The sequence below is a fragment of the Typha angustifolia genome, chromosome 7, assembly GCF_048772165.1.
Source record: "Typha angustifolia cultivar Huaian chromosome 7, ASM4877216v1, whole genome shotgun sequence".
In the NCBI taxonomy this organism is placed as follows: Eukaryota; Viridiplantae; Streptophyta; class Magnoliopsida; order Poales; family Typhaceae; genus Typha; species Typha angustifolia.
Genome location: NC_133245.1, coordinates 18362653 through 18388491, shown reverse-complemented (window position 1 = coordinate 18388491; position 25839 = coordinate 18362653). Strand labels below are relative to the sequence as shown.

The following is a 25839-nucleotide window of genomic DNA, read 5'->3' as shown; positions in this document are numbered from 1 at the left end:
GCTTCTGGCGCTCCATAACCGAGCCGTCTTCCTTCCCCTCGTGCTCCACACGTGCCGCAGGACAGCCTCCAGAAGTGCGTGCAGGTATCCCCTTCGTTGTTGAGCTGTCGCTCTCTCGGCCGCACGTTCTCCTTCGATCTTCCTGATCACCAGCTTCCCGTGTTCCCCTTCGCCCATATGGCGGAGAATCCTCCGGAGGTACTTGCACGGTGCTCTGTGCTCTTGGTGGAACCCATTATCTCCCGTCGAACTGTCGCCTTCCATGTCTCCGCGATGGTGGTAGTGGTGGTGGTGGAGGAAGATGATCGCAAGCTTATTCTTGAGCTTCTTCAGCCGTCCCTCTTGGTGATCGCTCAGCTTGCGACGTGGAGGTACGACTCGCTTGAGCGGGCTCTTCCGACGAGTTCCAATCGGTCGACTGGTGGCGTACGCTGTAGTACGATCTCTCCCCCTCGATTTCTTAGTCTCCTTCTTCTAGCACTCGTTCTCTGACCCAGTGACGAGTCGGATGAAGCCGTACTCGTCATCCGAACTCTCGTCGAATCCGACCGAGTCGTATTGAACTTATTCAAGAGATTTTTGTGACTCGGAATTCTAGAATAACTCGGCGGCTTTGCTGCTGGTGTAGCGAGATTACGTCCACTGAGTCATCAACGACGGCCTATGAGAGGCCCATCATCATAGCATCTTTTTTTTCAAAAAAAAAAAAAAAAAAATATATATATATATATATATATATAAGGGGCCACTCCCATTCACGTCACTTGACTAATTTGGAATAGTCGTTGTAAGCCAACTGCAGTTTCCAGACACACAACTAAAGCTAAATCTGTTTTTATTTGTTTAATGCTTAACATCATACTGCGGACATTCACGCACTCGCAAACCCTCATACAGACACGACGATTTCGTGCGCGCTAATGATTATAGCCTACTGCAGACACGAATGACACACAAACAAACGTACATACATTATATATAGAGAGAGACAGAGAGACGTCTGTCCATGGAAAAAAAAATCCTCAGCCAACAAGAACATAGATACTAGAAGAAAAAATACAGAAAGAAAATAAAATAAGATGTGTCCAACAGAGGGAGTGAAGCCACAACCCCTATCGATGTCCTCCCAGCTCGGACTTCACCAGCAACGCATCATGGAAGAAGTGATGTTTCGTTCATTTTTTTAAACATTTCTTTTTCATGAAAAAAATTAGCATATCGTTACCCATCGAGAAATCTTTATGTTATTATTGAACTTCAAAACTTCATTATCTTTTTTTACCCGTTTTTTCTCATCAGTCGGGCTGACGTTTGTGCCTAAATGTTAGCTAGGGCATATAAAGGATCTAAGCTCTTAATACCCTTTCTAACCTCATGTGCATTTTGATTGTATAATCTTATTTAAAGACAAAAGAAACAAAAAGTAGAAAACTTAGCCAATCTGTTATTACTTGAATAATATGCAAGTCTTCTGGAGACACGGAATTGAACCTAAATCTTTGTTCATTTCAATGTTCAACCACAAGTAGGACATCAGAGCATCGATACATAGCTAGCTAGCTATCCCTCCAGTTGTTTTACGCTAAATGGAGCACAGCTAATTAATTAATTATAAAGCAATTGCATCAGAGACCACCAAAGAAAATGAAAACAGCAGCAAAAACTAACAAGCCGAGCCATATCATTAAGTCGTCAGTCAAGGAGGTTCCCACCTGCGACACATTGTAAGTGAGCACCAGCAAAGTGTAGGACAGGAGAAAGGAGACTTTCACTCGCCGCGACGTCACGGGGACTCCGACGAGCAGCCCTAAGGTAAGAATCATCGAGTTATAGAACCCTAACCAGTTAACCAACATGAGAACGCGGTACCTCTTCGGGTGCTTATCACGCATGACGGGATTCCCAGCTAAGTGGTGATTGGAACCACTTCCGTCATCTTGCCAAAAGCCGCCGGGTGGATTTGTGGATATTTGGTAGGTGAGGGCGGTGATGAGTGTGACCACCACAAGGAGAGTGCCCCTATCCAGGCTTCCCCACCCTTCCTTGCTTTTGTTCATCTCTTCTTCTACTTCTTCTTCTTCAGGACGCTCAACTTGCCTCCTCGCCATCTCAATGGCTGCGGACTCCATATTTTGTTCTTAATTAATTAGCTAGTGAACGTATGTAGTGCTTGGGTTCCATTCCATTCTTTTTCCATTTGATTTATAGAGATCATAATCTTCTTCTTCTTCTTTTTAAAAAATAAAAAATCCATTCTTTCTTTTCTTTTCCACATCAGTCAAGCAAAAGTAAACGGGCAGCGGTATTGTTTAGTGCTGCAGAAGGGCATCATAATGACAAGTCTAGAAACGAATTTAAGAGCTTGCGTGTCTGCCATAAATTATTAGCAACTTGGTTTAGCTCTGAACACGACGGGTGATCTAACTAAACGACGAAGACTACAGGTCTTCGTCTCGGTGTAGGATAGCATCTCCAAATATGGAGCGAAAAATGGAGCAAGAGATATTAAAAAATAATATAATATATATTATTATTTTAGTTATTTTAAATTACTTAATATGTTATCTTAGCGTTATTATTTTTTAATAAAAAATATATGGTTATAAAACTCTCATCGAGATTTTTAAAATAAAACTAATATTTAATATTTTCAGAAGTAATTTTAAATTAAACGTATCGAAATTACATTACATGAAATAAACATCAAAATAAACATTATATGTCATTAACTAAAAATATCAAAATTACATTACATAAAATAAGAAGAAATTAACCAAATATAATAAAAGCAATAGATGTTTAATATTCTGGTAAATCATCTCCGTAGCCACCGGTTTCGATTCCGTAGCCACCTTCTCTTTCTTGACTGTATCCACTTTCCTGCAATGAACCTCCGACTTGAAAATAAATATTGCTTCTTCTATAAATTATTTGTCTTTTTCTTCAAAAGAAAGCACGTTCATCCGGATCTTCAATTTTATTTAAATCAATTGACAAAATCTCTCTATCCTCGCGATCACGATTAATGTAATTTTTATTTGATATATTTCATTTTTAATGTATTTCATGTTTGATGTATTTTATATCTAATGTATTTTAATTTTTAATATTTACATTGGGAATAATTTTGAGTAATTATATTTTAGGACACATAATTTATTAGACTCATTTTTATAAATAATAAAAAATTTAAAATTTAAATTAACTCAAAAATAATTTAATATTATACTCATTTTAAAGGTCTTGATGAGACCTTTCCAATGGTATTATTTTTATTAAAAACTAATTAGTAAAACTAATTATATACTCAGTTTAACTAAATAAATTATTTAATAAATGATACAAAAAAAATTAAAATTATTGAATATAATAATTATTGGATAATTTTAGTATGTTTAAAATGTTGAAATGACAAATGGAGCCGAGCTCTATTTTCATGGTGGGGCTCCAAATTTGAAGCCCCACTACTCCTAACTCCAAATTTAAAACTAGTTTTAGAGTCTTATTTGAGCTAGATCAGGCTCCAAATTTAAAATTTGGAGCCCGGTTGGAGTTGCAAAAGTGACTTGGGCCACGAAGAACTAGGGCCACGAAGAACTAATTTTGTAGTAAAGGGACTTGGGCCACAAAGACTACTTCTTTTTCGTTCCCTATTTTCTACTACTTTAACACTATTTAAATACTTCAATAATAATTCTAAAATTATTTTAAATATTTTGATTTTAAAATTAATTTTTTATTTAAAATATCTCATGTCATAAATATATCTGTATACATAGAATCTAAACATATTACATAAATAAAAATTATATTTTAAAATATAATTTAATAATTATATTAGCATCTCCAGCCGAGTTCCAAAACTCTAAATTTGGAGCCCAGTGGGGCTCTACAAATGCTTAATCTAAAATATAAATTTCGTCTGTATCCTTTATTAAATAATCTAATTAATTAAACTGAATATATAATTAGTTTTGCTAATCAATTTTTAATAAAAATAATACCATTACAATGCTCTCATCGAGATCTTTAAAATGAGTCTAATATTAAATTATTTAAGTTATTTTAAATATTTTATTTTTATTTTATGTAATATAATTTCGATGTTTTTAATTAGAAAAATAGTAATTTAAAATTATTTCTGAAACTATTGAATATTAGTCTTATTATAAAGATATTAATGAGAGTTTTCTAACCATATATATTTTTATTAAAAAATAAAAAACATTAAGTAAACTTATTAAATAATTTACAATATAATATATAAATATATATTATATTAATTAAATAATAAATAGAGAGTCCGGTGCATTAGAGTGCACCGGACTCTTAGCTCTATGTTTGGAGCTTTTGGGCTCCAATTATAGAGCTCTCCATTGGATATAGTAGAAATAAAATCTAATAAATACATACGTAATAAGACCACCTACTATGTCTGTCGTAAAAGAAACATACGTATAATAGGCATTAGAGCAACTTCAACCGAGCCCCAAATTCCAAATTTGGAGCTCGTTGGAGCACCAACCAGACTCCATTACTAACTCAGTGAGACTCCCACAAAAAAATGGAGCCTGGCTCCATTTTTTGTAAGCTTTTTAAAATTTTTAACTTTGCCCAATAATTATTACATTTAATAATTTTAATTCCATCTGTATCATTTATTAAATAATTTAATTAGTTAAACTAAATATATAATTAGTTTTACTAATCGATTTTTAATAAAAAAAAAGTACTATTAGAAATGTCTCATCGAGACCTTTAAAACGAGTCTAATATTAAATTATTTTTAAGTTAATTAAAATTTATTTTTTATTTATAAAAATGAGTCTAATATTTTATTATATATAAAATAAATATGTTTATTATTATTTAAAATCAATGTGTTCTAAAATATAATTACTCAAAATTATTTTTCAATGTAAATATTAAATATTAAAATACATCATATATGAAATGCATCAAATATAAAATACATCAAAAAAAATTACATTAAAATTTATATTCCTCTATTCCCGTGCGTTTGCTAAGTGTTCAATGAGTGCATTTCGAAGCTCAAAATGAGCCTCTTTATTTTGAATCTTCTTATGTCGAACAAGGAATCATTGAAATCGTTCATCTCTTCAACAACGGGAGGTTGATTATTTTTGATATTTTTAGTTAATTACATATAATGTTTATTTCGATACTAATTTTGTGTAATATAATTTTGATGCGTTTAATTAAAAAATTAGCAATTTAAAATTATTTTTGAAACTATTGGATATTAGTCTAATTTTAAAGATCTCGATAAGAGTTTTTTAACCATATATTTTTTATTAAAAAATGATAACACTAAGAAGACCTATTAAATAATTTAAAATAATTAATATAAATATAAATATATTATATTATTATTTTAATAAATATGAAACCCGCTCTTGTCTCCATATTTGGAGGCTCCAAACATTTGGGATGGGTTGGAGATGCTTTTAGTATATAATTAAGTTATCTACGTACATATTTGGTGCTTTCACTTAGTTGCCTCTGATGGCTCGCCGATGTGCCTTGGCAAGCTCCAACCTGAGACGTGGCTTCTTACTATTGGTCAATCTGACACCACCCCTCCTCCTCCTCAACCTCTACCACCAGTGCAACTTCTTCGCCTGATCTCGGCTTCTGGCGCTCCGTAACCGAGCCGTCTTCCTTCCCCTCGTGCTCCACACGTGCCGCAGGACAGCCTCCAGAAGTGCGTGCAGGTATCCCCTTTGGTGCTGAGCTGTCGCTCTCTCGGCCGCACGTTCTCCTTCGATCTTCCTGATCACCAGCTTCCCGTGTTCCCCTTCGCCCATACGGCGGAGAATCCTCCGGAGGTACTTGCACGGTGCTCTGTGCTCTTGGTGGAACCCATTATCTCCCGTCGAACTGTCGCCTTCCATGTCTCCGCGATGGTGGTAGTGGTGGTGGTGGAGGAAGATGATCGCAAGCTTATTCTTGAGCTTCTTCAGCCGTCCCTCTTGGTGATCGCTCAGCTTGCGACGTGGAGGTACGACTCGCTTGAGCGGGCTCTTCCGACGAGTTCCAATCGGTCGACTTGGTGGCGTACGCTGTAGTACGATCTCTCCCCCTCGATTTCTTAGTCTCCTTCTTCTAGCACTCGTTCTCTGACCCAGTGACGAGTCGGATGAACCCGTACTCGTCATCCGAACTCTCGTCGAATCAGACCGAGTCGTATTGAACTTATTCAAGAGATTTTTGTGACTCGGAATTCTAGAATAACTCGGCGGCTTTGCTGCTGGTGTAGCGAGCTTACGTCCACTGAGTCATCAACGACGGCCTATGAGAGGCCCATCATCATAGCATCTTTTTTTTCAAAAAAAAAAAAAAAAAAAATATATATATATATATATATATATATATAAGGGGCCACTCCCATTCACGTCACTTGACTAATTTGGAATAGTCGTTGTAAGCCAACTGCAGTTTCCAGACACACAACTAAAGCTAAATCTTTGTTTATTTGTTTAATGCTTCACATCATACTGCGGACATTCACGCACTCGCAAACCCTAATACAGACACGACGATTTCGTGCGCGCTAATGATTATAGCCTACTGCAGACACGAATGACACACAAACAAACGTACATATATTATATATAGAGAGAGACAGAGAGACTTCTGTCCATTGATTAAATTCCTACACCCATGCACTTGTTTAATTTCACGCAGATGGAGAGCAAATAATTAATTATAAAGCAATTACATTAGCGATTGCCATAGAAAACGGAAATGGCTACAGAACCTGCATATAAAAGCCACACTAGAAAGTCGACAGTCAAGGAGTTTCCCACCTGCGACACATTGTAAGTGAGCACCAGCAAAGTGTAGGACAGGAGAAAGGAGAGTTTCACTCGCCGCGAGGTCACGGGGACTCCGATGAGCAGCCATATGGTAAGAATCACCGAGTTGTAGAACCCTATCCAGTTAACCACCATGAGAACGCCGTACCTCGTCGGGTGCTTATGACGCATTATGGAATCTCCAGCTTTGTGGTCATAGTGATTCATCACGTAAGTGGATCCTGGATTGTCAGGAACAGGGTCGCCGGCCTTGACGAACAAGTCATCTTGCCAAAAGCCGCCGGGTGGATTTATCCCGATTTGGTAGGTGAGGGTGGTGATAATTGTGACTACCACAATGAGATTGCTCCTATCCAGGCTTGCCCACCCTTCCTTGCTTTGGTTCATCTCTTCTTGAGGACGCTCAACTTGCCTCGCCGCCGCCGTCGTCTCAAAGGTTTGAGGATGCTCCATATATATTTTGCTCCTATTATTTACCTAGCTAGTTAACGTATTTGGTGATTTGGTGCTGCTGCTAGCTACTAGCTACTGCTTGGAATTCATTGGATTTATAGGGACCAGCTGTGGTTAAACTGAGTATACTTGAGAAGTAAATTGAATGCTGTTGAAAGATATGCAAGTGTGAAACGGAGAAGAGTAGTCTTTATTCCTTTTCTCCTGCAAGTGGGGCAATTCGCTGTCTGGGGAAGGAACTCCAAGGATAATAGCGACTCCTCCTATTGCTTGGAAGCTTGGCTGGCTACCATACATTCTTATCAAGTTTTCTCTACTCTGAAACAATGGGTGGAGATCGACGATCTATGCAAACTGGCAAAACGATTACAAGTTTGTGTCTTTTTCTAGGTTTGTTAAGGGAAATTAGGCTGCACAAAACTACTAGTATAGCATTAAGGGTTATTATCTCACTAGTAAGTGTATGTGTCTAATATAAAACTATCAATTACAATCTAAAATGATGGACGGAGACGATCTAAGTAGAGGACGAAAACTCCAAGTCGTTGCTTTTGTCTTAATGTAGCAATTAGGAGACTTCAGCTAGAAAAAAAGAGCTCCATTATTGGGAGATCGATGTATTCCCAGAGAAAAAATAAATTGAGATCCATAACATCTATGTCAGTTTTTCTGTCTGAATGCATTCAAAGCTACTCGCTTTCTATAGGAGAGAGATTATACCGAATCCATCCAGTCTGATTACTTCGTTCCCCTATTTCTACTCACCGGATCCTGAGCTCTCTGTCTATTTCAGTCTGGAATTTGGGGCAGGAAGGAAAAATCTAGGCGCGCGCCCTTCCTTAGCCATTTAGCCAAAAGGGTATATTTCAGCTTTATATAAATTTCTATAAGATTCTCTGTCCTCAAACACCAAAAAAAGATAAAAAAAAGAGTAAATCATTACTAATTAGCCCTTTTTTTTAATGTAGTAGTAAAAACTTCTCAACTACGTTCTTGAAAGTTGAAACCGGAAAAACTGGGTGTCATAACCGTGGATTAAGATTAAGAATTATAGAAGGGTACTAAAGTATTTGCCTAGAAAGAACTATTAGGATATATAAGTCCGATTTTTCATAAAGATATATGTCTAATATAAAACTGTCGATTACAGTCTGAGACGATAGACGGAGATAAAACTCCTACGGAGAGATTGCTTCTCAAACAAACAAAAAATTGAAAGCAATCTTTTCTCAGAAGAAAAGTAAAGAAAAGAAAAGTATAGTTTTATTTGGTTAAAGATATGTATCCGATCGAAGAGAAGGATTTTGATCTTGGGAGATAGTTAAATTAAATTTCAAAGGACCAAAGAAATTTGCTAGAAGAAACCAAAGAAATTTAAAAAAAAATTAATTATTTTTATAAAAAAAATTTTACTAGTTATTACTTTCGTACGCTTTCTTTATCTTCATTTTGTAGTATACTTCTTACGATTAATTTATTTTATTATCTAATTTCTTACTTTGATAGTAAATTTTGGGTCTCATATGTATCAAACTTATATGATTTGAATCTTAATAAATTATCCGCCTATAATTAAATTCCCTTGAAAAAAAATCATCGATCCATTGTTACTTGAATAATATATTAATATGCAAGCCTTCTGCCGATACAGAATTAAAAGTTATTTCAATGCTGAACCACAAGGCAGCGTTTCTACAAAGTGCACATCAGACAGACATACACGCTCTCATAAACCTATGCTGACATAGAATTAAATCTAAAATTTTCTTTTTTCTATTTCACTTTTTCTACTCATCTAAAATCTATTATTCATATGTATAACTCTGTAATTAGTATCTATATCTATCTCCTTTAAAATCTTTAAGCTTTGCATAAATACTCTTTATACTTTTATTAAACATTGAACCTCTTTATTATTTTATTTTCCTATACCTGTACTCTTTTTTTTTTTGTCACCCCATGTTTTGCACCTGGATGGTAGGGCTTATGAAGGATCTAAGCTTTATTTCCCTTTTGTAAGTTGTAACCTCATATGCATTTATATTGTATAATTCGAAAATATTAATAAATTATCAACCCACTGACAATTATCAGAAGAGGGAAAAAAAAAGCTTCGGTGATCCGTTGTTACTTGTATAAAATATGTAAGCCTACTACAGACAATGGAGTTGAATCTAAAATGTTGGTTCATTTCAATGCGGAAGTAGTCAGCGTTTTGGCCAATAAACTGCAGAGACAGACATGCACAGACACATTCACAAATCTATGTAACGAAGATTTCCCAATCATGAGGAAAGCCTAATATTGCAGACACGAACGACACAGAAACGTACACATAGGGACATCAGAGCATCGATACATAGCTAGCTAGCTAGCTATCCCTCCAGTTGTTTTACGCTAAATGGAGCACAGCTAATTAATTGATTATAAAGCAATTGCATCAGCGACCACCAAAGAAAATGGAAACAGCAGCAAAAACTAACAAGCCGAGCCATATCATTAAGTCGACAGTCAAGGAGGTTCCCACCTGCGACACATTGTAAGTGAGCACCAGCAAAGTGTAGGACAGGAGAAAGGAGAGTTTCACTCGCCGCGACGTCACGGGGACTCCGATGAGCAGCCATATGGTAAGAGTCATCGAGTTGTAGAACCCTATCCAGTTAACCACCATGAGAACGAGGTACCTCGTCGGGTGCTTATCACCCATTATGGGATCTCCAGCTTTGTGGTCATAGTGATTCATCAAGTAAGTGGATCCTGGATTGTCAGGAACAGGGTCGCCGGCCTTGACGAACAAGTCATCTTGCCAAAAGCCGCCGGGTGGATTTATCCCGATTTGGTAGGTGAGGGCGGTGATGAGTGTGACCACCACAAGGAGAGTGCCCCTATCCAGGCTTCCCCACCCTTCCTTGCTTTTGTTCATCTCTTGTTCTTCTTCAGGACGCTCAGCTCGCCTCATCGCCATCTCAATGGCTTCGGACTCCATATTTTGCTCTTAATTAATTAGCTAGTGAACGTATGTAGTGCTTGGGTTCCATTCCATACTTTTTCCATTTGATTTATAGAGATCATAATCTTCTTCTTCTTCTTTTTAAAAAATAAAAAAAATCCATTCTTTCTTTTCTTTTCCACATCAGTCAAGCAAAAGTAAACGGCCAACGGTATTGTTTAGTGCTGCAGAAGGGCACAGGCCACAGGATCATAATGACAAGTCTAGACACGAATTTAAGAGCTTGCGTGTCTGCCATAAATTCTTAGCAACTTGGTTTAGCCTGAACACGACGGGTGATCTAACTAAACGAAGACGAAGACCTGGACGAAGACTACAGGTCTTCGTCTCGGTGTAGTAAAGCGACTTGGGCCACGAAGAACTAATTTTGTAGAAAAGGGACTTGGGCCACAAAGACTACTTCTTTTTCGTTCCCTATTTTCTACTACTTTAATTATTATGACACTATTTAAATACTTTAATAATCATTCTATAATTATTTTAAATATTTTGATTTTAAAATTAATTTTTTATTTTAAATATCTCACGTTATAAACATATCCGTATACATAAAATCTAAACATATTACATAAATAAAAATTATATTTTAAAAGATAATCTAATAATTATATTAGCATCTCTAATCGGGCTCCAAAACTCCAAATTTGGAACCCGATGGAGCTCCAATCAGGCTCCACTCCAAATTTGGAGCCCCATCTAAAAATCTAGAGCCCAGCTCCTATATTATTTAATTTTTAGAAATGCAAATTTTGCCTTACAAAAGCTTAATCTAAAAATTTAAATTCCATCTGTATCACTTATTAAATAATATAATTAATTAAACTGAATATATAATTAGTTTTGCTAATTAATTTTTAATGAAAATAATACCATTACAATGCTCTCATCGAGATCTTTAAAATGAGTCTAATATTAAATTATTTATATTATTTTAAATATTTTATTTTTATTTCGTATAATATAATTTCGATGTTTTTAATTAGAAAAGTAGTAATTTAAAATTACTTCTGAAACTATCGAATATTAGTCTTATTATAAAGATATAGAGTTTTCTAACCATATTTTTTATTAAAAAATAAATAACATTAAGAGCATTTCGCTTGGTGCATTGGAGTGTACGGAGCTTTTCGCTTTATATTTGAAGCATTTGGGCTCCAATGGAGCCGTGCTTCATTTCTTTTTAAGCTTTTTAAAAATTTTAAATTTATCCAATAATTATTATATTCAATAATTTTAATTTCATCTGTATCTTTTATTAAATAATTTAGTTAATTAAATTAAGTATATAATTAGTTTTACTAATAGTTTTTTAACAAAAAAATAGTACTATTAGAAATGTCTCATCGAGATCTTTAAAATGAGTCTAATATTAAATTATTTTTGAGTTAATTTAAATTTAATTATTTTATTATTTATAAAAATGAGTCTAATATTTTATTATTTATAAAATAAATATGTTTAATATTATTTAAAATCAATGTGTCCTAAAATATAATTACTCAAAATTATTTCCCAATGTAAATTTTAAATATTAAAATACATCATATATGAAATACATCAAACATAAAATACACCAAACATAAAATAAATCAAATAAAAATTACATTAAAATTTATATTCCTTCGTCCCTGTGCCTTTGCCATAAGTGTTCAAAGAGTGCATTTCGAAGCTTAAAACGAGCCTCTCTATCTTGGATCTTGCTCATATGTCGAGTAAGGAATCGTTGAAATCATTCATCTCTTCAATGACGAGAGGTTGAGTAATTCTGATATTTTTAGTTAATAACATATAATACTTATTTCGATGTTTATTTCGTATAATATAATTTCGATACGTTTAATTAAAAAATTAGTAATTTAAAATTACTTCTGAAATTATTGGATATTAGTCTAATTTTAAAGATATCGATGAGAGTTTTCTAACCATATATTTTTTATTAAAAAATAATAACACTAAAAGAACCTATTAAATAATTTTAAATTATATATATATTATTTTAGTAAATATAGAGCCTGCGGTGTTGGAGTGCACTGTGCCATATTTGCTCCATATTTGGAGGCTCCAAATATTTGGGATCTGTTGCAGATGCTCTTAGTATATAATTAAGTTATCTACGTACATATTTGGTGCTTTCACTTAGTTTCCTCTGATGGCTCGCCGATGTGCCTTGGTAAGCTCCAACCTGAGACGTGGCTTCTTACTATTGGTCAATCTGATACCACCCCTCCTCCTCCTCAACCTCTGCCACCAGTGCAACTTCTTCGCCCGATCTCGGCTTCTGGCGCTCCGTAACCGAGCCGTCTTCCTTCCCCTCGTGCTCCACACGTGCCGCAGGACAGCCTCCAGAAGTGCGTGCAGGTATCCCCTTTGGTGCTGAGCTGTCGCTCTCTCGGCCGCACGTTCTCCTTCGATCTTCCTGATCACCAGCTTCCCGTGTTCTCCTTCGCCCTTACGGCGGAGAATCCTCCGGAGGTACTTCCACGGTGCTCTGTGCTCTTGGTGGAACCCATTATCTCCCGTCGAACTGTCGCCTTCCATGTCTCCGCGATGGTGGTAGTGGTGGTGGTGGAGGAAGATGATCGCAAGCTTATTCTTGAGCTTCTTCAGCCGTCCCTCTTGGTGATCGCTCAGCTTGCGACGTGGAGGTACGACTCGCTTGGGCGGGCTCTTCCGACGAGTTCCAATCGGTCGACTTGGTGGCGTACGCTGTAGTACGATCTCTCCCCCTCGATTTCTTAGTCTTCTTCTTCTAGCACTCGTTCTCTGACCCAGTGACGAGTCGGATGAACCCGTACTTGTCATCCGAACTCTCGTCGAATCCGACCGAGTCGTATTGAACTTATTCAAGAGATTTTTGTGACTCGGAATTCTAGAATAACTCGGCGGCTTTGCTGCTGGTGTAGCGAGCTTACGTCCACTGGGTAGTCTAACGATTTCCTTCCCCCGTTCGACTCGCTCATTAACCATTTGGCGACTTAGAGCCGTCTGATCTACGCACCCAATCTTTAATGGTCGACCGTCCTTCTGGCTCCCAATCCGGCGTGGCTGGTGCGTAACGTCTTTTAGCTCAGCCCGAGAAACTCGGACTGACTTTGACGACCCATCACCCGTTACCTGTGTCGAATTGGGTTGCCCCGGAGCCCGATTCGGTCTATCTGTGGTCTCAACCCGAATTCGCTTGTGAGCGGTCTCACCAGAGTTGTATCCAGCAGCTACCATTCGATGCTTGGTGGGACTCCGACGTGGCTGCTCTCTTTGCCGTAGATCTGGTGGAACCCTCATCCCCTCCTGATCGATTGCATGGCCATTAGTAGCTCCACCAAGACCACGATGAATCGGAGGGGAATGATGAGTTAACCCGTGCTCTGGTGTCCTTCTGATAGAGTTTCGCAACTCGAGCCGCTTCATATCGACTCCCTCGCAAGGTGGTTTCGGATTTGGGTCTATCTTCGATTCTGCCCGTGATGACAACCCAGGCATTTCTCCTGCGTGGGTCCCTGTTCCTTTTAATGACCGGTTGATACTAGCCGGACGGTGATGGTGAGCTGACCCAGGTTTGGGCGACATCTGTGCCTTCTCGTCTCGGCGGCTTCTGGTTGAGTTTCGCGAGTTAAGCCGCTTTAGATCGACTCTCTCGGAAGACGACGGGTTAGGATTTCCGTCTATTTTCAGTTCTGCCCCTGCTGGTAACGCAGGCTGTTCCTTTGGTTGGCCGGAAGTAGCTGTCGTCGTGGATGGCTCGTTCTGCGGTTGGTGGCATTTTGGCGAATAATCCGGACTTCTGATCTCTTTTACAATAGTATGGCAGCTTAGCTCGGTTTTCTTCGCAGGCGGAGGAGATAATAGAGTGCCCGATACCATCTGGCAAAAGACATCATGGCCTATCGTTAAGGGCTAGCGAGTTTAGCGTAGCACTCACTATCTGAGAGGAATTTATCTATTACACAATGATATAATTCTATCCGTCTGGGAAAAACATCAAATATAATATGAGGTTGGGAATAGAGAGAGGGATAAAGCTAGTGTATAGATAGATAAACTTATGTTGTCGTTTAACTTTTTAGCTGTGGTTGGTTCTGTTCCTATCCTCTGTTTGATAACACTAGAAAGTAGGTAAATTTTATCTAATTTATGCATAAGAGTACCTTAGCCTGTCGTTCCAGAGTGCGCCGAGTAGCCTCATCCAGCAACTTCATCAAGAAAACTTTTGCTTTCTCGTCAAGCTGGAAATCACGAAAACAAATAACACCACGCTGTTAAAATAGTTGTGGCATTTGATATTATCAACACACTTAATTTATTTCTCCAATATATATAATATCCTACCAAAAATTACAAAGAGTAGTATGATATTTAGGTGATCGTATTTGATCTTCTTTTAATTCAATGCCTGCAGTATTTGGTATTTGGTCAGACATTTCATGCATTGTCCCAAAGACTGCCTGCCTGCCTGCTCATGAGTCATTACACCCCAAATCTCTAACTGACTCTTCAAAACGTGACCATGTAATTGTTTTCCTAGCATTGGAATTTAGAAACTGCTCTCTTGGCAAAATGAAGGACAGTGCTAATTGTTTAGTTAGGTTTTTCTTGTCAATCTTTTGTATGCGCATAAATCTCGACCCCAAGATTCCTTATCATGTGCTACTAGTCGATCCATGACTATCGTAGGAAGACAAAGAAAGTAATGGATCAAATATAGTTAGAGAAAGTCACAAGTAAATTTCGAACTGAAAAAGGTTGACTTACCGGATCTTCACTTCCGCTGTCAGTAGTCTTGGCGTTGCTCTTCTGGAGTAGTCCGTACAACTTCTTCAAAGCATGTAGATCCGACCATACGTCTGCAAGTTCCAATTCCTCTGCAAAAGAAAATACATATATGTTCAAAAGAAAAGAAAAGAAGAAGAAAAAACCATCACCACCATCATTGGGTTTAAAGAATTATACGGGCTTAATGTTCTCACCGTCATCGGGCTTGGAGAATGTTGAAGCTTCCATCATCTGCTTATGCGTTCCTCTTACTAGTATAATAAGCGGATAAAAAGAAAAAGTGAGAATTGGGGGAAAAAAAGGATATGAATTGAGTTGGAGAGAGAAGCAGTTAAAAAGAGAAACTAACCGACGCTTCTTTCGCGGGACACACTTGGTTGATCGTCATAGACTTCAGGTCAAATTAATGGCCCACGGGCCCATTACTAAAGCTCGCGAGAAAAGTGTTTTATTCTTCCCTTGGCCCGTCGCCCCTGAAGATTCCAAGAAAGAAAGAGGGAAGGGAGTTAGTTACCAACGTGACAAGGAACCACCACGATGCCCATCGCTTTACCTTTTCTTCAAGCAAAAAAATAAATAAAAAGAAGCAACTTAATTAGCTCTCCCCTCAGTCTGTAGGTATTAACAAATCCAGACGTTGCCAATGGCCCAATTCTTCCAAAGACTCTGGGATCGAGCTCAAGGCGAGGAGAAGACTTTCCTTTCGCTATTTCCTTTTGTTTTCCTGAAATTCTCATTCTTTTGATGTTTTTGTGTCTATATTTTGCAGGCAAGTGGAATGTGCAAAGAATTTGCGACAAGGTTTTCGACGACTGCGCTGATCGTGATAAAAATTTAATGGAACTAAGCAAACTTCACCTTGCAACCTTGATGGTTTATAAGTAAGGCCTCTTCTTTCAAAGCAATTGCTTTTAATGCTTCTACTAATGTGCTTTCTGCTATTTTTATGATGGCAGTTCTATAAACAAGCAATTACTTTCTCCTCACAAGGAACCTCCTTCTATGGCAACTGTAAATGACACAGTCAATGTATGTTTTCCACAAGAATTAACAACGCTCCTCTGCTCATCCACATGACAATTACGCATATTCTCCAACCACTTTATTTCGTTTTCGATTTGTCACTTGTAGTATATATAAATTTGGTGTTCGATGATGAATACAGAATTATCGCTTGGAAAGAACTGATGCAATAAACCGCGAAGAATTCCATCAACTGATCATGGAATGGGTGAGGAAAGACCTGCGCATCGTTCTCGTGAACAGAATTATCCTCGCGTTTCTTGGAGCTCCTGCCCTGGCAGTGATGACGAAGAAGGCAGGGAGGCGAGTGCCACGGATTGGGAACGCGGTGGAGAAGGTTCCTGCTCCTCTTCTCTTCTCCTTATACTCTGTTGGCCTTGTCCTGCTCCAGGATGCGAGGGTAGATTGACCTGTAAATACAAAACCTGCACTACTCCAGTCCATTCCGCCGTGAGTTATTTCTCAGGCTCGGCTCTAATTAATTACGTTGTAGTTGTAAAGATTGAGAACTTGGTACCCGGATTATGAAGCTACGGCTAGGCCCAGACCGCTCCCAATCTGGGCTTGGGCCGGCCACTGAGCCTATGGGCTGCTTAGCTAATTAAACATAGAATGATGGGGTTGATATTAATTAAATATTAAACTAAAAAATCGCATGCATGCATGCATGCCTCTTTTAAATCATAAAAAGTACACACAGAGATATATATATATCTAAACTACGTTTGAAAACAAATTAAGTTTGTCGTTAAGTTTTACTTTATTTATACCATGATATGATATGGTCGTTATTGTTAGCATGTGATCCGAGTTCAAACTGTAAAATTATTATTATTTTTAATTGGCTGGAACACGATGGTGTCATGCTAAGCTCATAGTCTATCTATATACCATTATTTTTGTGGAGGCAAGTAAAGTGTCAGAAATATAGTAAGACATACAAGCCTGTGTGAAATAACGGGCCAACATTGTTGGAGATTGCGACGCAAGTACGGGGACCAGATTGCGTGCAGAAACTACCGCAGTAATATCGTACAGATTATGTACCTGTTAACTTTATTTTATTTTTCTTCTTTCCAAAGGTTAGGGAAACCACCAAACGAAAGCAAGCAAGCACGAACCCATCCAGTTGTATGATATGTTTTGGTACATAGGTATTTGCAGGCAATCCTAGTCATGGTAGCACACGGGAGCTGCGGCAAACTCTTCCGCTCACGTGAATGGACCTGTCTCTCTCGATCCTCGATCCTCGATCCTCTATCCTCTATCCTCTATCCTCTATCCTCTATCTTAGTCTCTTTTTTTTAGATCTCGTTAAAGAAATAAATAATAGATGGATGGATGGATGGGACTTTCACCTCAACTCTGTCTCTTGTTCCCCGAACACCCCATTCTAAATTGCGTTCCTCCGTCCCAGGGAGCAGTTCGCTCAAATCAATCATATGTACCAATTTTATTTTGGGATGTCCAACGCCAAACAGCAACCAAAAAAGGTTTCCTATATAAGAGTTTTTTTCTTTCTTTCTTTCTTTCAGCTCTACCTAGTTAATTAATTAAGTTAGCAACGGTGCCACTGACCCATTTATTAACCCACCAACCGGAATCTGATTAGTTGCCACCATTGGCTCAACTACCTACACTAATATTTAGAAAAATATTAACCGCTTGTTGACACATTAGTGTACATGACGAACTATATTTTCAGTTGTAAAACTCGGTAGTGGAACTCAAAATTCAGCCTTTTCTTTTTACCAGCAAAAAGTAACAATGAATTTCCTGCCGAGGTCGTTATCTCGAATTCCGGCCGTTGGATTGTTAACGGACAGCAAAATCTTTTTCTCTTTTTAGTGGGCTTAAAAAGAATTATTAGTTTTTTTTTTTTGGAAAAAAAAAAGAAAGAAAAGAAAAGCAAGGGGAATCCAGCAGTGATTGCTTCCAACGACTTGGAAGGCTGTAGGGATCCAGCTGTATTGGTAGGCCCAGGTGCACACATTGACAAGACTAGTCGTATTTCTCTCTGGGTAGCCTACACAGTGGGGCCCCTTTCCAAGGCCAGCCTTTATGCCCTCGGCCTTGGGCTTCAACCGTCGGCCCCTCGACCAGCTCTATCCATTTTTGCAAACCACCACTGAAAGCACAGTGTTATTTGCAAGAGAGAGAGAGAGAGAGAGAGAGAGAACTCCACTCCTGGGCTCTCTTTTTTTTTTGTCATCTTCTTTCTTCTACCTATTAATATATAGTTGATAGAATTTTTGAATAAGAATCTGTAAAATATAAGTGGTGATGTGGAGAGAGGGGGCCATCGTAGCTCCTTACCGTCTGATCTGAAAGGAGGTCCTGATCCTTGCCTCGGTTTCTCAACCACCGACAGCCGGTGGTGGTCCCGGCGCGGGTCCGGCAGCTCGAAAGCTACTTAGTTTGAACCCTGGCTAGCTGTTAGAAAGCAAAACAGTAACTGTGATATCTATGTAGTGATCATGGGTAAGTAGATAACATCTACTTAATTTAAAAAATATTATCTCGATCTGTCTATGGCGGTTGTTATATATTAGGAAGCCTAATTTGTAGGATAAATATTATCCATTCGCGAGCAGCTACAAGACTTGTAACGGCGGAGTTATCCAAACGTCGTGGCTTGCTTGGTCACCGTCCGCTTGGTCACGTGCGCTTCCCGCCTGTCAGGTAAAGAAGAAGCAGGTGGGATGTGGGGCTTAGCTAGTCATGTTATAGTGTGGGCTTCTTCTCTCTTTGCCTTTTTCATTAATCTCTCTCTCTCTCTCTCTCTCTCTTATATCTTTCCTTTGTAAACTGGAGGAAGTGTGGCCCGGTTTCTATAAAGTAGGGGAGGAGTTGGTTGCTTGGAGTTGGGCTGGGTCAGGAAGAAGAGAAGTAGGCAAGTTGTAACTCAAAAGAAACAGTTGGGGCCCCTCTTAGCTTGAATGAAAGATGAGTGTTGCTTAAGCTATGGCCTTCTTGGTGCCATCTGAAGGGGCAGATAGACCTACTAGGAAACTACACAAATGATTGCTCTTATATCTAATGATCCCAATCCCCAAAATCACATCGAGCGAATTACAAGAGATATTTTATTGGGTAAGGGTGACCCACTAATAAGTTGTAACACAATGTGAGATCGATGAAGGCAAAGAGGGAGAGAGAGAGAGAAAGAGAGAGAGAGGAAAAAGTAACTACAATGAGCAAAGTAGGAAGGTTCCAAGTTGGGTTCCAGGGGAAGCTATAGTACTCAAAGTAAAAGAGAGAGAGAGAGAGAGAGAGAGAGAGAGAGAGAGAGAGAGAGAGAGAGAGAGAGAGAGAGAGATAATGTGATACAAATGGTGTAGGGAAGTGGGCACTTCTGGCATCCATTGGGCTTGGGTTTATAAAGCTAGGGAGTGCTCTTCTGGCACCCACTTGGTTCTAGCTTCTAACCTATCCTTCCTTGGAGGTATAAACCAGGATTCCTTTCTGATAACTAGAAATAACCCCCCTAGTGGAGGACACTTCCGCCAGTAGAATCCATGCTAATTTTTGTGCCATCTTGGATACAAGTCAAAATACTCTCAACTTAGGCTGCTGTACCTATTATGCATTCTTATTTTAAAGCAACACATTATTCTGAATTACCAACCAATTCCCTACATATATAACAAATGTGTTCTTACGTGTTGTGCCGAGTAAGTATATGACCAGGCAGTGTATCTTTGTATTTGTGCACGTCGAATTATATATACTATACTATACTATACTATGTTTGAGAGACGTTCTGTGACCAATTAGCGGTACAATTAATGTTTTCTAGCATATGACTTTCCTTAAAAACACAACAGAGGTATAAAATCAAAATTAACAAATAACAGCAAATATAGCTTAAAATCTAATGCCCATTCAAATAAAATATATACTTATTTCATACTAGGACATACATTTTGCATACCTGACTTACATATCTTTGAATAACTTTTATATTTTAAATATATTAATATGCAGTACCCTATAACATTCATGTACCTATTTGAATACTTTCTTTCTAGAGTTTAATTAGGCCTCCCCCCCCCCCGGTTGGGTGTTAAAAATGACGAATGAATAGACTCTTGTATATAAATTTTATACTTTTTGTCAATCTAGTTATCTAGTAAATCTATCAGTATCACGCGTATACTGGTGTCGGATACGATAATAAAAATTAATTAATTGCCGGTCAAAATGAGTATTTTCGGGGTGACAACGACAACTGGTCCTTTTTTTAAACTTAATTTTCAGATAATTATAATAAAAAAAATTATATTATTATTTTGTACTACAGGATTTAATATTTCGGTTACGAATTTTCTACAATTGAGTGGATATACTTGCAAGGAATTGGAAAATGGTAGAATATTGGCAACTTCCAAAATTTCGTTATGGTCTTCACTGCGACCAACAAAGACATCACATAATGATTGCGGTGAGTTTTCCATTGTAAACGATGGGCAGTCGGTTACAGGAACGGAGTCTACCAGTACGGATAATACGTGTCATCCCCTGGCCCATTGACACTGCAGCTTGTTCATACCCTCCTTACAGCGGATCCCATCACGAACCGGTGGGCTTCCATTTAAAATGTGCCCCCTCGGTCGTAACGTTATCCCCCCACCCTCTCGAACCGTAACGCTTTCCCCACCGTCCGATCCATCATTCCACGTACGACCGTATAATTTGTTACCCATCTTCTCATCTCAGCCGTCCGAAGGGCCACCACCATGATAAAAATATTGAGATCGTTAAAATAATAATAATTTTATCAGAATAGATACTGTCTCCTTTACCAACACACGCTCAGAAACCCAAAAGCATCAGAGAGAGAGAGAGAGAGAGAGAGAGAGAGAGAGAGAGAGATCTAAAAATAAATTATATTAAAGAGATACACCGGCATCTCTCTTTCCCTCTGTATATTTTTTTATATGTTTCACTTCTTCTTTTTTATTTCAAGGAAATAAATTTGAGTTTTAAGGAGCAGCAAAGGCCAAAGGGGGATGACAAGAAAAATAATATAAAGGTATTATTTATTTTTATTTTGAGAAAAGAAGGAAATGGTTTTAATTATTCTCACCGCCTCAGGTCTATAAAAAGGTGGCCTCGGTCACCGTAACAGAGAGAGGCCAGTCTCTTTCGCATACACATTACCTACATCTCTCCCTCTCTCTCTCTCTCTCGACTTGTGTCTGTCCTTCTCGCGGCCCTCCCCCTCTCTGTCCTCTTCGCTGCTTGAAATGGCGAAACCCTATGCCTCTTATTCACCGGCAGGTGACCAGACCGTGCTCTTCTCTCCCCTTTTCTGCCGCGCGCTGGGGTAATGTCTCCTTTCGGGGTGCCTCGATCCCCCCCTCCTCTTCCTCTATTTTCTAAATATCTTTCTCTTTCTTCGTTTTCTCTTTTGAGATTTTTTTGATACGGTTGCAGAGGGGAGAAGGGAGGAGAGATGAACGCTGCGGCGGCAGCGGCAGCGGCGGGGGTGACGTGGCGCGCTCCGTTTACGGCAGCGCAGTGGGAAGAGTTGGAGCAGCAAGCGCTAATATACAAGTATCTGGTGGCAGGGGTACCCGTGCCACCGGATCTCCTGTTATCTATCAGGAGGAGCTTCGAATCCATGGCGGCGCGATTCTACCACCATCCATCTCGTAAACCCAAGTTTCCTTACTCGGATTAGTTGATCTGATTTGGTTTTGCTGATGATGTTTTACTTCTTTATCGTGCTTTTGATCATTCTTTTGGTTCACATTGTGAGGTGAGCTGATAAAGGTTCGATCTTTATAGGTTCCTTCCTCTGTTATTTGGTTGTTTTGTTTGTGGGTGCGATGTCGGTCTATTGGTCCATAAAGTTTTTACCTTTTCTTCCATCTCTTCCTCTGGTATTCTGTGCCTTTCGCTTGGAGGTCTGTATTTCCTTATGTGGGTTCATGAAGTATCTATTGACTTTTCTTTTTGATCCGTTACTCTTGTTTGTGGTGGTTTTCTTTTCAAGGTTGATGATAGATTTTTCATGTATGTTTACAGAGTTTCTATCTTTCTTATTTTCCATCTCTTCTTCCTTCTTCCTGAAGTTTTGATGTCCATCCGGTTCATTTTTGCTCTTCCATTGGTTCCAAGATAAACGGTGCTACTGTTACTTGCCTCTCCTTTTCAATGTTTACATGAGCTTATTGAAGAAGACTATATTTGATTTTATAGTTTTCTTTTTTCGGAAGTGTTTTTTATTCACTCAAGTAGCCATCCACCATCTATATCATTCTTATTTGAGGTTTGTACCATTTCTAATCGGAGTCGTTAACCTGTATGGTATTTGACTGTTCATGCGTGTCTCTGTATAGGAAGTCTCCCCTGCATTTACTGCGATGAAGTTGCAATCGCTTTCGTTGTTTACTGAAGACAGTGTGTTGTATTGGGTTGGGTTTATTTGGAGATTGTATTTTGATTCTACTTGGGTCTCCTTGACATTATATAAAATCCCGGATGCTTTTTAATGCAGGGTTTTATTTAGTCCTATTTTTTGATCTCTGATAGATAGATAGATAGATAGATAGATAGATAGATAGATAGAAAAGCTGGTATTTTTTACTATTAACACCTCTTCATTGATTTGGTGTTTGGGGCCTCAGTCGGTTACTGCTCCTATTTCGGAAAGAAGCTGGACCCTGAGCCAGGTCGATGCCGCCGGACGGACGGAAAGAAATGGCGGTGCTCCAAGGAAGCGTACCCCGATTCCAAGTACTGTGAGCGCCACATGCACCGAGGCCGAAACCGTTCAAGAAAGCCTGTGGAAACGCAGACCGTCTCCCAGTCCCAGTCGCCTTCCGCTTCGACCGTAACATCCCTCCCACTGTCGGGGAGCAGTGGCAGCGGAAGTTTTCAGAGCCATCCCCTGCACTCTGTCGCAGGTAGTAGCAGTATAGCGAATTCATTCGCTGCTACAGGGGCCAATGCTTCTCAGTTGCAGATTGAAACTGGTGCATATGGTGCTGGCACCAAAGATTTCAGGTCTCTTCTATTGCCTTTTCTCTATTGTCACTCCAAGGATTGTACTGCTTGTGTTCTTCCCATATTGAGTGTTTGCTGCATCTCTCTGCAATACCATTGACTTCTGCTATATCATTCCTTATTTGTTGGTACTATTCCTGGATTGGAATAAGTTACTGATCCTTCTTTGGAGCTATGGATAAATAAACCCATACTTAAATCTCCAAAGCGCTGTGCCTTTCTGCATTTAAATATGCTGTGCCTTTCTGTATTTAAATATTTAAAGTGTAGAAAAGCCTTGCAGAGTATTGCTCAGTGCCTTGTAAGGGACTAAGGGCTATATATTTGCCTATATATCAGTCTTTTCTGGCTTCTGGTTGCTCTGAGAATTTAGTTAATTTGTGCTCATATGATAGTCTCTCCAGAAGATTGTGCTCTGGGTAAGTGCAGAACTTTTCCCTCTGACATCCTGCAAGTAAAGAAGGAAGAACTACAGATTTCAGATCGTCACTTGCTGTCTCACATATATGCTTGTCCTAGCATTTATTCCTGTTTTTTAATTCTCAGTGCTCTGCCCTTGCTCAGAGTCAGGATTAGAATACTTTGCTTATCTAACATCTTTCTCACATGTTGGAGATTCTAAGACTTTATTTATATCTGCTGAAGCATCCAGAAAGGCTTACGTACTTCTGGAGAATCTTTCTTTTTTGGGTCTGTACTAGCTATTGACATCTTTCTCACAGTTATACTATGCTATTTTATTTTGAGTAGAAGATCATGTAGTTAACAAATAGTGATATAGCTATATGCATCAATCACTTTTTCTTATTGTCTTTTAACTCTATAATGAACTGTTATAACAATTTATTATTTAGATTTCAGAGTGTTCTATCTGTTTTTGTTTTGTACTATCTATATTATGGCATATGGTGACAGGTTAAATTAGATGATTAGATTAACAGCACTTTACTGTGTGATAGTGAGTTGTGAATTCTGTTAGATATCTCATACTATTTTTGTTTACTTCCTTTTGTTTTATTGGATTTCTGGTAGTGCACAGCACTACATGTGCGTGTCACTGCAGAAATGGGTAAACAACTATCCTATTTGTCTTAATCTTCTTCAGAGATTGGTATCTGCTTGTCTTTTCTTGTACTTCACTTTATGCTATGCAAATTAGCAATCTTTCTGTTCAGTATATAGTATATTTTCTCATTGTTCTTTAAAATCCACAATTTTTGAAGCCGAAGTCATGATATGTTGAATCTTTTAATAGCTGTGATAAGAGGTACAGAATTCTGTTATGAACACACATAAATTGTGGCATGATACTCATTGCATTTTGGTTTCAGTCAGATATTTGGCATAAGTTGTCTTAATTTTGTTGTGGTAGAAATGTGCTAAGTTAACTTTATTTATCCATTTTATGCATTTACAGATACTGATCTATTTGATGCAATTCAGAGTATTTTGTACCACATTCTTATTTTTGTTAGCTTTCCATGCTTGTGATTTCCAATGTTTTATCAGAGATTCATGGTGTCTTGAGATAGCATCTTGTTTTCTCAAGTGGATTTTCAGATGATTGTTTTTTTAGCTTCACCTGAGTCTTACATAGATATTGAGTTTAATGAGGATCTTTCATGTTGATCTATCATAAAGCTACTAAACTTGAATGTGCATTTCTCTTTTGTTAATTCTCATGCTTGTGACCAAACTAAACTGTATATTTTTGCAACAAGCAGGTATTCTTATGGTGTCAGAGCTGCAACCGGCGAGCATAGTCTTTTCTCAGATGCCTCTGGAAGTGTAAGGGGTCTTGGAATAGACTCTTCACTGCTGCCATCTCAGGTTTCGTCATTCCCCCTTTCAACATCAAGAGGTGGATCTGCATTAGAGATCAATTATCCTCCGTTTACATCCCTGCAAGATCTGGAGCAGGCTACTGTTGGCTCACTATCAAAGCCTAGCCGACAGCAGCATTTCTTTTTCGGCAACGAGCTTGGATCAGTTGACTCAGTGAAGCATGAAAGCCAGCCACTCCGGCCTTTCTTTGATGAGTGGCCCAAGCCGAAGGATTCATGGCCTGACCTTGAGGAAGAGAGATCAAACCGGACATTATTTTCCACGACCCAACTATCAATGTCCATCCCAATGGCATCCTCTGACTTCTCCACCACCAGTTCCAGATCTCCTGATGGTATGTAATTTCTTTCCAAGTCATGTCATTCTCTCATTATCTGCTTCTTGACGACCTTGCTGATCTATTAATACTTTTATTATTATTATTATTATTATTATTATTATTATTATATATCTTTGCAGATGATTGAAAACCTGGAGCTTTGGGCTGCCAAGTGAGCTTGCCTTGCTTACTGATCGTGGATCCTTCGTCTGGACAGTAGTTTAAGATCTTTAATTATATGCTTTCAGAATTGACTCTTATGAATTTTCTGAGTTGACATTGTCTATTATGAATATGGATGCGACATGGGTCACCTCCATGGCTCCTTTGGTGTTGGATTGGTGATTTGGCATTTAAATCTCATGTCTGGATAAGTATATGAAGGTGTGTTTGCATAAACTTCATGTAATCATTAATCAAGCCTTGAACCTAGTTTCTTAGGGCATTGCAGATAAACTGCCTTCTTCTTCTTCTTCTTCTGTTCTTTATTTTTATTTTTAAACTATTTCATGCAAGTCGCCTGGATGGATAGATGATGTATGCTTCGAGTTCAAGGCATATATGAT

The 25839-nt window shown here is 38.4% G+C and overlaps 4 protein-coding genes across 4 annotated transcripts; 2 read left to right on the top strand and 2 right to left on the bottom strand.

The window, feature by feature from the left end:
- Positions 1-702: 702 nt before the first annotated feature.
- Positions 703-10303, bottom strand: LOC140762031 (uncharacterized). The gene is made up of 4 exons (XM_073099631.1): positions 9744-10303; positions 7422-7440; positions 6755-7305; positions 703-2137 (listed from the first exon to the last, which is right to left on the bottom strand). The coding sequence occupies exons 1-4, from the start codon at positions 10276-10278 to the stop codon at positions 1626-1628; spliced, it is 1617 nt and encodes a 538-aa protein (XP_072955732.1). The 5' UTR covers positions 10279-10303; the 3' UTR covers positions 703-1625.
- Positions 10304-12328: 2025 nt separating this feature from the next.
- On the bottom strand, positions 12329-15358 carry LOC140763526 (uncharacterized). Its single transcript, XM_073101747.1, has 4 exons — positions 15267-15358; positions 15052-15161; positions 14448-14525; positions 12329-14163 (listed from the first exon to the last, which is right to left on the bottom strand). Exons 1-4 carry the CDS (start codon positions 15301-15303, stop codon positions 12439-12441), a joined length of 1950 nt encoding a protein of 649 aa, XP_072957848.1. The 5' UTR covers positions 15304-15358; the 3' UTR covers positions 12329-12438.
- A 257-nt stretch (positions 15359-15615) lies between these two features.
- Positions 15616-16900, top strand: LOC140763630 (uncharacterized). The gene is made up of 4 exons (XM_073101909.1): positions 15616-15755; positions 15842-15953; positions 16029-16101; positions 16238-16900. The coding sequence occupies exons 1-4, from the start codon at positions 15716-15718 to the stop codon at positions 16502-16504; spliced, it is 492 nt and encodes a 163-aa protein (XP_072958010.1). The 5' UTR covers positions 15616-15715; the 3' UTR covers positions 16505-16900.
- A 4345-nt stretch (positions 16901-21245) lies between these two features.
- On the top strand, positions 21246-25839 carry LOC140762003 (growth-regulating factor 4-like). Its single transcript, XM_073099590.1, has 5 exons — positions 21246-21424; positions 21535-21752; positions 22731-23109; positions 24834-25288; positions 25414-25839. The coding sequence occupies exons 1-5, from the start codon at positions 21345-21347 to the stop codon at positions 25419-25421; spliced, it is 1140 nt and encodes a 379-aa protein (XP_072955691.1). The 5' UTR covers positions 21246-21344; the 3' UTR covers positions 25422-25839.